The 14,225-nt window shown below is 36.0% G+C and overlaps 1 protein-coding gene across 1 annotated transcript in view; it reads left to right on the top strand.

Moving 5' to 3' along the window:
* The window catches only part of NUFIP1 (nuclear FMR1 interacting protein 1), a 49,587-nt gene extending 35,620 nt beyond the window's left edge, over positions 1-13,967 (top strand). The window contains exons 8-10 of the mRNA XM_045869482.3: positions 3,371-3,487; positions 10,372-10,589; positions 12,006-13,967. Of these exons, the coding sequence (XP_045725438.1) occupies positions 3,371-3,487; positions 10,372-10,589; positions 12,006-12,122 (452 nt within the window). The 3' untranslated portion in view covers positions 12,123-13,967. The remainder of the gene's footprint in view (positions 1-3,370; positions 3,488-10,371; positions 10,590-12,005) is intronic.
* The last annotated feature ends 258 nt before the right edge of the window (positions 13,968-14,225 follow it).

The raw sequence follows: 14,225 nt of genomic DNA, 5'->3' as shown, positions 1-14,225 counted from the left end.
AGGGCACTACCTAAAATCCATAGCCCCTGTGTAATCATCAAAAAATATCAGAGAGACGCTAGCCTAAGAGCCATTCTACAATAACTGACCAGTAGTCTTCAAAACTGTCAAGTTCATTAAAGACAAGGAAATACTGACAGATTGTCACAGATTTAGAGAAGATGCAGATAAGGCATCATGATGAGTAAATGTATAATGTAATGTGATGGTTTGGATCCTGAAGCAAGAAAAGGGTATTAGTGGAAAAACTAGTGAAATCATAATAGAGTCTGTAGTTTCGGTAGTATTGTACCAATGTTAATTTGGTAGCTATGTTAATGTGCCCTGGTTATGTAAGGGGGAAGCTAGATGGTAGGGTATATGGAAGTTCTCTGTACTATCTTTGCAACATTTGTATAAATCTAAAATCGTTTCAAATATAAAGTTTTTAAAAAAGGGAAGGCAGGAAAAGGGGCGATATGTAGGTCTATTAAAGCCTTGCCCTCCACTTCTTGAATTGAATTGTGAGGAAATAACTTTCCTCACAATTTTTTTTGTGATTTTCCTATGTTTTTCTATTATATTCTGATTATAAAAACAGAAAGAACTGAAGATCATTTTAAAAACCTCCACTTAACTTACAGAGACAGCCACTGCTCACATTTTGTTATATATCCTTTTAATATTTTTCATATCGCATGTATATGATTTTTAAAAATAAAATGGAATCATGTTATTAAAGAAAAGAAAGAAAGAAAGAGAAAGGAGCTTTAAATCCAGACAGAACTAGGTTTGTGTTGTGGCTTCACCTTTTCCTAGCCCTGTCGTTCTGTACCAGTTAGCCTTTTTGTTTGTTTGTTTGTTTTTAGATTTTATTTATTTATTTGTTTGAGAGAGAGAATGAGACAGAGAGAGCATGAGAGGGGAGAGGATCAGAGGGAGAAGCAGACTACCTGCTGAGCAGGGAGTCCGATGCGGGACTCGATCCTGGGACTCCAGGATCATGACCTGAGCCGAAGGCAGTTGCTTAACCAACTGAGCCACCCAGGCGCCCCCAGTTAGCCTTTTTGAACTCGTCTTTACTCATTCATGCAGCAGTTTGTTCTTCAAATATTTGTTCAGCACTTACGTACTGTTCTAGGCTCGGAGGTTACAGTACCGAACAAAGCCAAACCCTTTCCCTCCTGTAGCTTGTACTTGTTTACGTTTGAGTACATCAGATAGTTGTTTAGAGTTTTGCTATAACAGGGAACAGAGAAATGGAACCATAGCTGGAAGAAGACATTTATTAGCATTATTACTGACCATAGAGACATTTTGGTAGGATGGCTTCATCTTAATAAAAGGACTTTATGTATCTGTAGGAGAGATTCTAGCCCATTAGTTAAGAAATTGGGATTTGGATTCAGAGTTTTGCTGTAACAGGGAACAGAGAAACGGAACTATAGATGGAAGAAGACATTTATTAGCATTATTATTGACCATAGAGACATTTTGGTAGGATGGCTTCATTTTAATATGAGGACTTTATGTATCTGTAGGAGAGATTCTAGCCCATTAGTTAAGAATTGGGATTTGGAGTCAAATAGCCCAGATTTAACTTTGTCCAACTGTTGTATAATTTTGTTACCTGAAGGAAAAGTTACTCAGATTCTCTGAATTTTGGTTTCATTATCTGTAATTAATAGTGAAAATGATGCCTCCTAAGGATTAAATAAGATCGTACTTTAAAAGAGCATTATAGTCAACTGTGTTATGCTTTTTAGTATCTCTCTTTGGGTCTTCGAAGGAAATAATAGTTTGGCTTATCATCATTCAGTGAGATGAACAGTCTCCATATTAATACTGTTGTAGATTTCTGTTTAGTCCACTAGTAATTTGTATGTAGAACTGCATTATTTTTCTTTCCCCTTATCAGTTCATGAGAAAAGATACTAAGTTAGCTTAAAATAGACAAGGAGCAGTTTTCAGAGGGCGTGGTGCTGGGTAGCGTGGATGGGTGGAGGAGAGGGGATTTAACTTCATCTACCACCAGGTGGTAGGTCTATATTCACATGGAAGTACCCCCATTCCTACTGGCCTGTTTTGTTTTCCCCTGGACTGACTTGGTGAATGTTTTTTTTTTTTTTTTTTTTTAAAGATTTATTTTTCAACAGAGGGAGAGAGACAGCGAGAGAGGGAACACAAGCAGGGGGAGTGGGAGAGGGAGAAGCAGGCTCCCCACTGAGCAGGGAGCCCGATGTGGGACTCGATCCCAGGACCCTGGGATCATGACCTGAGCCGAAGGCAGACGCTTAACTACTGAGCCACCCAGGCGCCCCTGACTTGGTGAATGTTAAATGCTGTCTTGAAACGTTTCATATTGGTTGTGGGTTGAGCTGGTACATTACATAGACAGGTTACTTCCTGTCTTCATTCTTCAGTGAGGCTCTGTTTTTTATTGGTTGTTTAGACTAGATTTAATACATTTTTAGGGCTGCCAAAAACAAATGTAATAGGTGGTATCCTGAGGCTACAACTAGGCTCACTGGGCTCTGATCAAACACTACCTTTGGCAGGCTCTTTGATTCTTGCCAAATTCTCTGGCTTGGCTTGTTTACTTAAGTTCTTAGAAGTTCTAAATGATAAAAACTTTGGGTGAATTCATTTCAGCATAACTCTTTGACTAAACCTTTATATATGGAATGGTTTAAATATTATTTGTGTCCTCAACACCAGTCTTAAAAACAAAAAAGGTAGGGTGCCTGGGTGGCTCAGTCAGTTAAGTGTCTGCCTTTGGCTCAGGTCATGATCCCAGGGTCCTGGGATCGAGTCCCACGTTGGGTTCCCTGCTCCGCAGGGAGTCTACTTCTCCCTCTGCCCCTCCTCCCATTCATTCTCCCAATCTCTCTCTTTCTCTCTCTCAAATAAATAAAATAAAATAAAAACAAAAAAGGTAGATATTTTTATATTATTTATTCCTAAATCTAATTTTTATAGTCAATCATCCTAATCCAGTGAAGTTAAATGAATTTCTGGCCTTGGCCTTTCTACTACCTTAATAAAATTAATAGCACAATAGCCTAAATAAAAGTAGTAGCAAAGACTGTATAATTAATTTAGAGAAGGCGCAAATTCCATAACCTGTGAAGCATGGTAAGTAACTGAGCTGTGTTATAGCTTCCATTGGCCTCTGTCTTCTCTTTGGGGCAAGTAGCTTCTCTGACCACGGTGGTTTAAACCAAGGGAAAATGTTCAGGTTTCCTGAATTTTGTTTTTGGGGAAGATTAAGGAAATGATCAAAAGTGACTTTTCACTAACATATGAAGGACCTGGGGGGCTGTCAGCTTTCTTTTTTATGGTGGTGGATATGTTTGGTATACTGTATTACTTCTTTCCTGTTCTGTTTCAGAGTCTGATAAAGAGGAGAAACCACCACGTACTGTTATACCCAAGGAAGTGACACCAGCCCTGTGCTCACTAATGAGCAGCTATGGCAACCTCTCAGGGTCAGAGAGTGAGCCAGAAGGTGAGTCATAGCCTCAGTCGTTACAAGTGGGTTTGTTTTGTTTTGTTGCTTTTTGAATTTGATGTATACTGTGCCTCAGGAGCATCCTTTCATGTGTGTCTTTCTGAGGACAAGATGTGTCAAGCACATTCTTTAATCTTCACATTTTTCATTTGATGTTAGCATGGGATAAAGGAAAACTTGAGAAATGAGGAAATGTGTTGCTCAGTTGTGGGAGAAAAAGGCAAAATACTATAAATAATACAATGACAGAATAGAAAGGGGAAGAGATAATATTCCATTAATGGAATCAAAGAAAATTCTAATAGATACAGGAAAGAAAGTTAATGTCTTTTTTCTACTCTCAAGAGCCCTTGTCTTAACATGTTTATGGCACCTTTGGTGGGTGAAGAGAGGTCCTTTGTGACAAAGTGGATGACAGAATTCCTTACATGTATATAGAGCATTGTTTTTTTTTATGGAGCACATTTACGTAAATTACCTCATTTGGAGAACACAGTAACCCTCTACTTGTGTCGAATCAGCCTGTGTGATTTAAAGACTGGATGAAATGGAATCCTTTCAAGGTTCTTTCTGAGTAGCCAGTGATGTACAGTTCAGGATATCTGTCTAACCTTTAAAGATGACAACAAACCAGCTTAATCTAGCATCTTTTTTTAGGGTCACCTAAAAGTTGTGAGTATGTTATTGATCTGTTGTAGCATGGCAATTCTAAACCGAGCGTTCATATAGATAATCAGCATATGTTTAGTGAATAAGTCTTTGCTCTTCTGTTATGGAAACCTGGCTCTGCATGGTCAATTTATTTGGGCTTTACCAGCCAGGAGAGAATTCATGTGTCTATGTCTCTGGACAAGATGTGTAATCACAATAAGAGCTGTACTGAAGGTAAGAATACAGGGTCTACAAGTGAGTGTGTAGAAAGAAGGGAAGATTTGAGTGTAATTGGATGAAGATGGCGGCACTTTTAATGTTGATTAAGCTAGAGATAATCACTGTTTGTATAGTTGGAAGATATTGAAGGAGAAGGAGTTGGGATTTAATATGAAGGATAATGTTTAGATGTATACGTAACATAGGGGTTTTTTTCTTCTTTTTTAATGGACCATGGTTTACTATGGTAGCTGGTTAAAAGCAACTGGAATTTTGAAATATAAACTACTTTGGTTTTATCAGAGTATTTCTTAACAGATGGTTGCCTCCTCTTGTTTTTATTTTGACTTTAAGAAAAACAGTATTTATTTCTTTACTCTTGTTTCCAGTACACTGATATGAAGATGGAGTTATTCTTTAAACACATATTACATTTCCTGCTTATCGCTTGTATTTATGACAGGTGATAGCAATGAAAGCTATTACCAGATTACTACTGAATCTTTTAAGAACAAGCTACACTAATGCTCTCTTCTCTCTCTTAAGATAAAACATTTAATACTTTCATTCTCATGTCTTTATTTGCGTGCACACAAGCAGGGGGGGTGGCAGGCAGGCAGAGAAGCAGGCTCCCTGCTGAGCAAGGAGCATATGAGGGACTTGATCCCAGGACACTGGGATCATGACCTGAGCTGAAGGCAGACGCTTAACCAGCTGAGCCACCCAGGCGCCCCTCATGTCTTCATTTTGAGGCAGCCACCATTTTTAAATTAGAAGGAAGAAAGGAAACTGAGAGGCATCTTTGAGGTCCCACTGCTTCATTTGTAGAAACTTAAGCTTAAAGAAGACAAGTTTACAAAGCTAGTATGTGGGAGAGCTGATGTAAAGCCTAGGTTTAGGGACTTAAAAATCTAAAAAAAGCCAACTGTATTGCCTTTCATTATAGTTGTTCTCTGTGTTATATTTGCTGTCTTCCTGCACAGAAATGCATAGCCTTTTCTTGTAGAGAAGATAGTATCTATTAAAAGATAAATTTTATCGTATATGAAGTTTTTACTAATTGTTTAAAATGCCTTGCCTGAAGGGAAAAGCCCTTGCTTTACATTCCTAAGGCTTAAGAATTATTGTATGCAGTTTGAATTCAGCTTTATTAAGCCATCCAGGTCTCTAGCAAGTTTCCAACTTCCATTGTAAATTCTGGCTATAGGATAGGCTATTGACACATAGGGACTTTGGAAGAAATAAACCAAAGAAATAAAGTGGGCTTTCTCTGAACCATGGATAGTATCTAGAAGACTGCTTATTTAAGTGGATTCTAAATGGAGAGGAGCAGTTTTATTCCTCACAGATTTTAACAGTTGTATCATCATAGTTATGATCTGTCTCAACTTAGGAAGTAATACAAAGGTGTATAGAGGATCTTAAACATGACTAGTGCTTTTCCAGAAAGAGTTTTAAACAAGGAGGGGGTCCCTCAAGAAAGACTGAAGCAAAACAAGAGGCTGTGCTTGGCTCTGTGGACATCAGAATCATTAAGGTATACATAGGAAAGAAAATTTCAATGAGTAATATTTCCAAGTATTAGTTTGATATCTGTTCCGGATTTTGCATGTTAGTTTTTTGTTTTTGTTTTGCCATGTTAGAAGTTAAGCATAGTTTTGTAGCTCTCCAAAATTGTTTTTTTCAAACTGGTTTGGGCTATGACTGGGGGTCCTCCAAATTGAAAACTCATTTTAAAAGGCCACAAACCTAAAGGGTGATTTATAGGTTTGAAAAAATTCAGTGGTTTGATAAATATTGCATTAAAATATGATACTAAGCTGGGAAATGTTGTGAGCCTCAAGAAAAATATAAAAAGTCCCAGTTCCTCATTCCTTAGCAGAAAATTGACAATGTAAGCTCTGATTCATTTGACTTTTGTATTTCTGGATTGGAAGATCAGTACTTTTTTTTTTTTTTTTTTTTTAAGATTTTATTTATTTTTTAGAGAGCGAGCGAGAGAGAAACAGCATGAGAGGGGAGAGGGTCAGAGGGAGAAACAGGCTCCCCACTGAGCCCGGAGCCTGATGTGGGACTCGATCCCAGGACCCTGGGATCATGACCTGAGCCGAAGGCAGACGCTTAACCATCTGAGCCACCCAGGCGCCCCCCTTTTTTTTTTTTTTAAGATTTTATTTATCTGAGAGAGAGAGAGAAACCATGAGCAGGGGGAGGGGCAGAGGGTGAAGCAGACTCCCGACTGAGCAGGGAGCCCATCGCAGGGCTCTGTCCCGGGACTCCAGGATTGCGACCTGAGCCGAAGGCAGACGCTTAACCAACTGAGCCACCCAGGTGCACTGAAGATTAATACTTGAAGGGGAAGGAAATAATAGAAAGTAGTACCCTGGTTTTTCCTTTTGCCTTTTGTTATTATTCCCATAGTTTTGAACTCTACAAACCACTTTGAATTCTTTGCTCCATTCTTACATGGTTACGTTTCTCTAATTTTCTTTTTTCCATCACTTTGAAGGCACATCAAAACCACTGTCATCACAGCAAATTTTTTTTGTTTGTTTTTGAGATAGAAAGCATGCACACTCATGTGCACTCGAATGGGGTGGAGGGGGAGAGAGGATCTCAAGCAGGCTCCATGCTCAGCGCAGAGCCCAGCCTGGGGACTCAGTCTCACAACCCCAAGATCATGACCTGAGCTGAAATCAAGAGTTGGATGCTTAACCAACTGAGCCACCCAGGTGCCCCCATCATAGCAAATTCATATATAGTGCTTATTCTGTGTCAGGCCCTGTTTTATGTGCTTTACTCATCTAATTATTGCAATAACCTCATGAAGCAGGTGCCATTATTTATAAGAATATTTAGGCAGAGATAAGTAGCTTGGAAGATCACAAGTAGTATGTGATGGAACTAGAACTTGAACTTAACAGTTTGGGACCAGGGTTTGTGCTTCTAACACTTACTCTGTACTTCCCTTCAAACATAATTAACACATTTGGTCCTATGTAACACTTGGGTGTAAAGGTTTTGAGGGATATGATTAGACTCCTACACTCTTGTCCAGGCAACTGAACCCAGTCTCCAAACTTCTGGAATAGAACTCTTTATATCACATCAGCTTGTCAAAAATACAGAGTAACCATTTTAGGATTGATAGGAGGGGATCCTTAAAACTTGTGCGTTTTCAATTAATCATACAGTTTTTCTTCTTTATTCTGTTAATATGGTGAAGTACGTTGATTTTCAAGTATCAAACCAATCTTGTATCCTTGGAATAAAATCTACTTACTCATGGTGTATTACCTTTTTAATACATTGCTGGATTTGATTTGCTAATAATTTATTAAAGATTTTTACCTCCATGTTCATGAAGGATTATTGATCTGCGTTTTTCTTTTCTTGTAATGGCTTTGTCTGGATTGGGTATGAGTTGGGATCTGTTTCCTCTTCCTCTTTTTTAAGGGTTTGTGTAGGATTACTACCATTTTTTCTTGTTTGTAGAATTCAATAGTGGAGTCATCTGTACCTGGCATTTGGGGGAGGTAGATTTTAAATTATGAATTAAATTTCCTTAATAGGTATAGGATTATTCAGATTTTCTGTTTTTTCTTGTTCAGCTTTGGTAATTTGTTTTTCAAAAAAATTTGTTTCATCTAAGTTGTTAAATTTATTGGCATAAGGTTGCTTACAATATTTTCTTGTGATATTTGTAGGATCTATAGTGATGTCCTCTCTTTGATTCCTCATAATATTAAATGGTATTTTTTTCTTTTTTTCTTGATCAATCTTGCTAGCTGTTTATTTTTTTTTATTTTTATTTTTTTAATTTTATTTATTTATTCATTAGAGACAGAGAGAGAGAGAGGCAGAGGGAGAAGCAGGCTCCCAAGGAGCAGGGAGCCCAATGCGGGACTCGATCCCAGGACCCTGAGATCATGACCTGAGCCGAAGGCAGACGCTTAACCATCTGAGCCACCCAGGCGCCTGCTAGCTGTTTATTAATTATGTTAATCTTTTCAGAGTATACCAACTTCTGGCTTTATTGATTTTTTTTCTCTATTGGCTGTTTCTAATTCATTGATTTTCACTCTGTTATTTCTTCCCTTCTCACTCTCTACCTCCTATAGTGGAATTTCAGATAATTGATTTTAGGCTTATCTTCATTTCTTTTTTTTTTTTTAATTTTAAATTTTAGATTTTTTTCTCTTTTTTCTTAATTTCTAATAAAAGCAATCAAAGCTATAAATTTGCCTCCATGCATTGCTTTAGCTGCATCCTACAAATTTATGTTATGTTTTCATTTTTATTGTTTTAAAAATATTTTTCTAATGTCTCTTGTGATTTGTTCTTTAATACATGGGTTATTTAGATGCATATTGTATAGTTTCCAGAGATTTGGAGGTTTTCTACATAGTTTTCTGTTAATGATTTTGCTTTAATTCTGTTATGGTCAGAGAGCATACTTTTTACACTTTCAGGGTCTTTTTGTTTTTTGTTTTTCCAGTTTATTGAGACTTGTTTTGTAGCCTAACACAAGTGAGTGTTTATGTGAACTTGACAAAAATGTGTATTGGGTTGAGTGTCAGTTGGAGTTGTTAGTGGTACTCAGGTCTTCTATATCCCTCCTCATTTTCTTTCCTTTTTTTTTTTTTTTTTTTTAAGATTTTATTCATTTATTTGACCGAGAGAGGCACAGTGAGAGAGGGAACACAAGCAGGGGGAGTGGCAGAGGGAGAAGCAGGCTTCCCGCTAAGCAGGGAACCTGATGCGGTGCTCAATCCCAGGACCCTGGGACCATGACCTGAGCCAAAGACAGACGCTTAATGACTCAGCCACCCAGGCGCCCCTCCCTGCTCATTTTCTATTTAATTGTTCTTCAGTTACTGAGAGCAGAGTGTTAAAAGTCTCCAACCTTAATAATGGATTTGTCTATTTCTTGTTTCAGCTCTGTGAGCTTTTGCTACATGTATAGTGAAACTCTGTTATTAGGTGTTACTGTTTTGCTTTCTTGATGAATTGATTTCTTTATTGTTATGAACTGTCCTTCTTTGTCCCTGGTGATAGTCCCTGTTCTGAAGTCTCCTTTGTATAGCCAATCCAGCTTTTTTATGATTGCTGTGTGCATGGTATTTTCTTTCCTCCTTTTACTTTTAACCTGTGACTGGTCACAGGCAGTCCTTGCTTTGTACTTCCTTGGTAACTGAGATTTAATCTCAGTTCTGTTTGTGAAAGCAAGAACTGCCTACAATTTAAAGTTGGTTTCTTGTAGACATTATGTAGTTGGTATGTAGTTGGTCTTGTTGTTCCCCACCACCCTACCCCAGTCTGACCACTCACCCTTTTAAGTGGGATGTTTAAACTATTTATATATATTGTAATTATTTATAAGGATTGTTTCTTTTTGTCTCACCTTTTTGTTCTGTTTTCCTTCTTTTCCTGCCTTTGGATTTGTGCTGCCTTATTATTAGGGCAGTGCAAATATGGAGATTGATTGAATCTCTTTGTTTTACTTTTTAGGAGTTGGTCTATCTAGAGTTTATAGTATGCAACTTCAGCTTTTCACAGTATACTTTCAGTGATATTATACCACTTTGTATAGGATTTAAGAATTTTATAGCAATATACTTACACTCTCCTCTTCCCTTCCTTTGTGCTATTGTTCCCAGGTTTTCTTACAGATGTTATGAATCCCACATACATTGTTACTATTTTTGCTTAGACTAGTCAGAAAAAGTGTCTTTTGTATTTATCCACATATTGACTATTTCTGACACTCTTCATTCCTTTGTGAAGTTTCCGTCTGGTATTATTTCCTTCATAGAGATCAGTTTCTGTAACTCTTTGTGGTAATCTCTTCAGTTCTTGGCAGTTATATTTCCGATTTGAAAAATATCATACTACGTTGAAAATGCCTAGTTTTTATTAATAAGTAGCCAGTATTATGGCTTTTTTGGTTATTTTTAGAAGTTTACCTGTTTTTTGTTGTTATCTTTGTATTTGTTTCTCATTACATTTAGAAACTCCCATTAAGACTGAAGCAGACCTTCTGGTGGAGGATGAGGTTCTTCATAGCAATACTCCTAAGAGACCAAGTCCCAGTGTTAAAGTGACTGCTAGAAAGTATGAGAGCAAAAAGAAAAGTTTTAAAAAGACAAACCCTAAGAGAAAAAAAGATTATCACAACTATCAAACGTTATTTGAACCAAGGACACACCATCCATATCTCCTGGAAATGGTAAATGATTTTTCTTTACATTCTAATCTTTGTGTTCTTCTCAGATGATGAAGATAGAGCCACTGGGTTTCTGCATGGGTTTATACATGCATGTTTTTAAAGTTTACCAGAGACATTTGCTCCTTGAAGACTCATTTGTGTATCTTAATTTTGAAGCTGCATTTGGAATACAGCTGATGTTCAATAAATGTGGAATAGTTACACTTTTCAAAACTGCTGAAAATGAATCTATAGATTTAACTGATTGGTAAGGAAATATGTATTGAGGTGTACTGACGTTTTTAAAGTTTCCATTGAAATCACAACTAAATACAAAGGCAGACTGAAGGGAGAAAGAGGTTTTTATGTGTTTATTTTGTGCATTATTGGCTTTATTCTTAGCATGATGTGCTGAAAACTCTGTTTCTTCAAGTTTTAAAAGAGGAAGCAGCACATCTTTTGATTCTAGGTAATGGACATGAGGCTGTTCAAAGATCCAGTTCTTTCATGCTAAAAGTAATAGAAAATATTCCAAAATTTTTACTAGAGTTGTAGAACTATTGACAATGTGTGTGAAAGTTGTTTTTGCCCTGTCAGCTAAGTGTTTATGCTATAGCTAAAGTATTCTGTGGCTACACTCTTTGAGGTCTTACATGCAGACACAGTTGCTTCTTGTTTAAATTGATCTGAAATGGACTATTTTGTAAATTTCAGTGCTTATATAAAGTAAATTGCATTTTTAAAATACTTGTAAGTGGTAAATTAAATTATCTCTTCACTGAACGTTCATTCCTTTGTAATGTTTCTAAACTACACTAATGACATCAGAAAATAAATTGAGTGATCTTATCCTTTTTGGCAAATCACGTATGATTCCTTGGTTGTGTATTTCTTCTAAATACCAGGGATTTTTAGATTTCCTTCAATTACAATAAGCACAAAAATGAGAAGTTGTGAAAGTCCAGGAATGTTGAGATTTTTTTACTGCTGGTTTCATCATTATTATATTTACTACATCTGCTTATCAGTTTCTGTACTGTTTGTAGGTTTGGGTTTAGGAGGGTCCTCTTTGACATGATTTATAGATTAAAGAATTGCAGACTTTTAAACCTATATTTCCTGTCCTTTGTTAGATACTCCTAGAGAGGACCCCAAATGTGAACATTTGTGCTGTTTAAAAAGCTAGATAGTCTTGGTATAAGTTAAAAGGAAATGTTCTTACATTATTTTTTTAACAAAATAATTTAAATATAGTATCTATTTAAATAGGTATTATATTACAAATTTATTATAAATTATATTATAAGTATATAAATATATATATATATCTTTATTGTTTTGTGTTCTTTATATGGGGAAGACACATATAATATTTTAGATTGTGTTTTTTGGATATATTTTATTTACCAGCTAATCATTTTATTTATTATTTTTTAGCTTTTAGCTCCAGACATTCGACATGAAAGAAATGTGATTCTGCAGTGTGTTCGGTACATCATCAAAAAGGACTTTTTTGGACTTAATACTAATTCTCCAAAAACTAAAGATGTATAAGTATTTGATGTTTCAGCACTCATGTGAAATAGTCCCATCTTAACGTTAGTGGAGGAAAACCTTTTTAAAAAACAAAAAACTGGATTAGTAATTAAATTGTAGACCTCATGGGATATTATGTTGGATTTTTAATTCTTTCCTTTGAATCTATGCAAATAAATACATAACTGATTTTTTAAGACTGTGTCTGTATTGTTGAGGTTGTGCATAGTATTTGCTGGCAGAATTATATTTTTTTATTTATATTTAATTGTATGTATTGCTGTCAGGTAAGGAAATCTGCTCTGGGGACAGTTAAGAATTGAAGATTCTGGTTTAGTAGTAAAGAAAAAAGTTTTAAAAAAATGTTACATTCAGCTGAGCAAAAGTGTAGGTTAGGGAGAGAAGTACAGTCATTTTGTTTTTAATGCAGGAGAGCAAGAATCATTCTTTAACTGTAGCAAGGGGGATTATTATTTTTTTTTTTAATTTAAAGATTTTTATTCATTTATTTAAGAGAGAGAGAGAGAGCACAAGTAAGCAGAGCAGCATCCGGAGGGAGAGGGAGAATCAGGCTCTCCCCTGAGCAGGGAGCCCGATGAGGGGCTCGATCCCAGGACCCTGGGATCATGACCTGAGCTGAAGGCAGCCGCTTAACTGACTGAGCCACCCAGGTGCCCTGGGATTATTTTAAAAATAAACCATATCAAATTAATATACTCAGAAGGTCTTGAAATTTAAAATTTAAATTTTAAAACTTCCCTGTTTATTTCAAAGGACATTTTGAAATTCACCTATTGGCACTAAATAAGTATTTCAAATATTGAATGTTTGGAATATTAATATAGATGGGCCTTTGTGTATGTTTAGATTCACTGAAAGTGCTTCTTTTTGGTATGGTTCAGAATTGGACCTTTTTAATTTTTCTGTTGAAAACTATATAAAGCATGTTACTTGGACTTGATGAAGTCCATCTAATTTATAGTCAAAACAGTAGTTTGTGAAATAATATAAAACCTTAAAACCAGTTTTAAGATTTAATTAAAATTCATCCTATGAGCATATTAATTGAACCCTTTTTAAATGTTTTAAATAAATAGATCTTTTTGAGTCCTTTAATACCAGAGATTTTGATCTTATGTTCTAGTCACTTGTGCTAGCTAGAGCTGGAGCCCTCCCCTTTTGATGGGGTTTTTAAAAATTAGTCTCTTGTAGTTGAAAAATTGACTTTATCTGACATTGTGATTATTGAAGTCCATGAATCTTGCCTGCAAGAAAAAGGCAAGAAAGCTGATGGTGGCCCTGAAGAAAGACCTCTTGCTCCTGTATGTTTGTAAGATCCTATCCAGAATCCTAGAGCACCTGGCATGTAACACTATGATACTACAGACCTGAGATCAAAATTCATATTTAGGTCAGTGTTTCCCAACTTTGTAACCACCATACAGACCTTCTTATTCTGTTTCATTTTCCGCCTCCAGTGAATCCCATGTTTTAGAAAATTATCTGTGCAGCATATTACTTAATTCAGTTTATATAACACTGTTGAGTGCTTACTTATGTGCCGCCATTGTAAGCATGGATTGAAAATATAAAAATGAATGAGGCCTTGCCTGACTTTAAGGAACTCAGTTTAATTTTTATATTATTCATAGCTGTGACTCTTACACCAATTCATCTCATCAGGATGAAGTAACCAGTGTTACAAAACTGGGTTGGTACTCTAAAATATAATTTAGTCTGTAGTTTTATCGTAGGTTGGCATGCAAATTCCATAGACTTTAAATACATAAAGGAATTCAGACTCCTAGGCTGCTTTCACAGACCCCTGTAACTCCAGGAATGTTCACAATCACTGCTTTAAAGTGCATTGTGCAAAAAGTTTTATTTTCAGTTTCTCTTGCTTTCTAATAAACGTATTTAAGACTGAAAATGCTCTTCTGAGTACTGCCTTGGCTATGTCTGGCAGTCTTGAGCTCTGGTGACTGTTTTTTAATTTTTTTATTTATTTCATATTTTTAAATATGTTTATATGTATTTTATATTTTAGAATTATATAATATTATATGATAATATATAATTCTACATTATATAATATAAATTATATTTTATATTTTATTTATA

The sequence above is a fragment of the Mirounga angustirostris genome, unplaced genomic scaffold (genome assembly GCF_029215605.1).
Source record: "Mirounga angustirostris isolate CCGP_5_RB_7025 unplaced genomic scaffold, mMirAng1.0.hap1 SCAF_3, whole genome shotgun sequence".
NCBI classification, from domain to species: Eukaryota; Metazoa; Chordata; class Mammalia; order Carnivora; family Phocidae; genus Mirounga; species Mirounga angustirostris.
The sequence above is the reverse complement of the archived record's forward strand: the minus strand, read 5'-3'. Positions and strand labels throughout refer to the sequence as shown.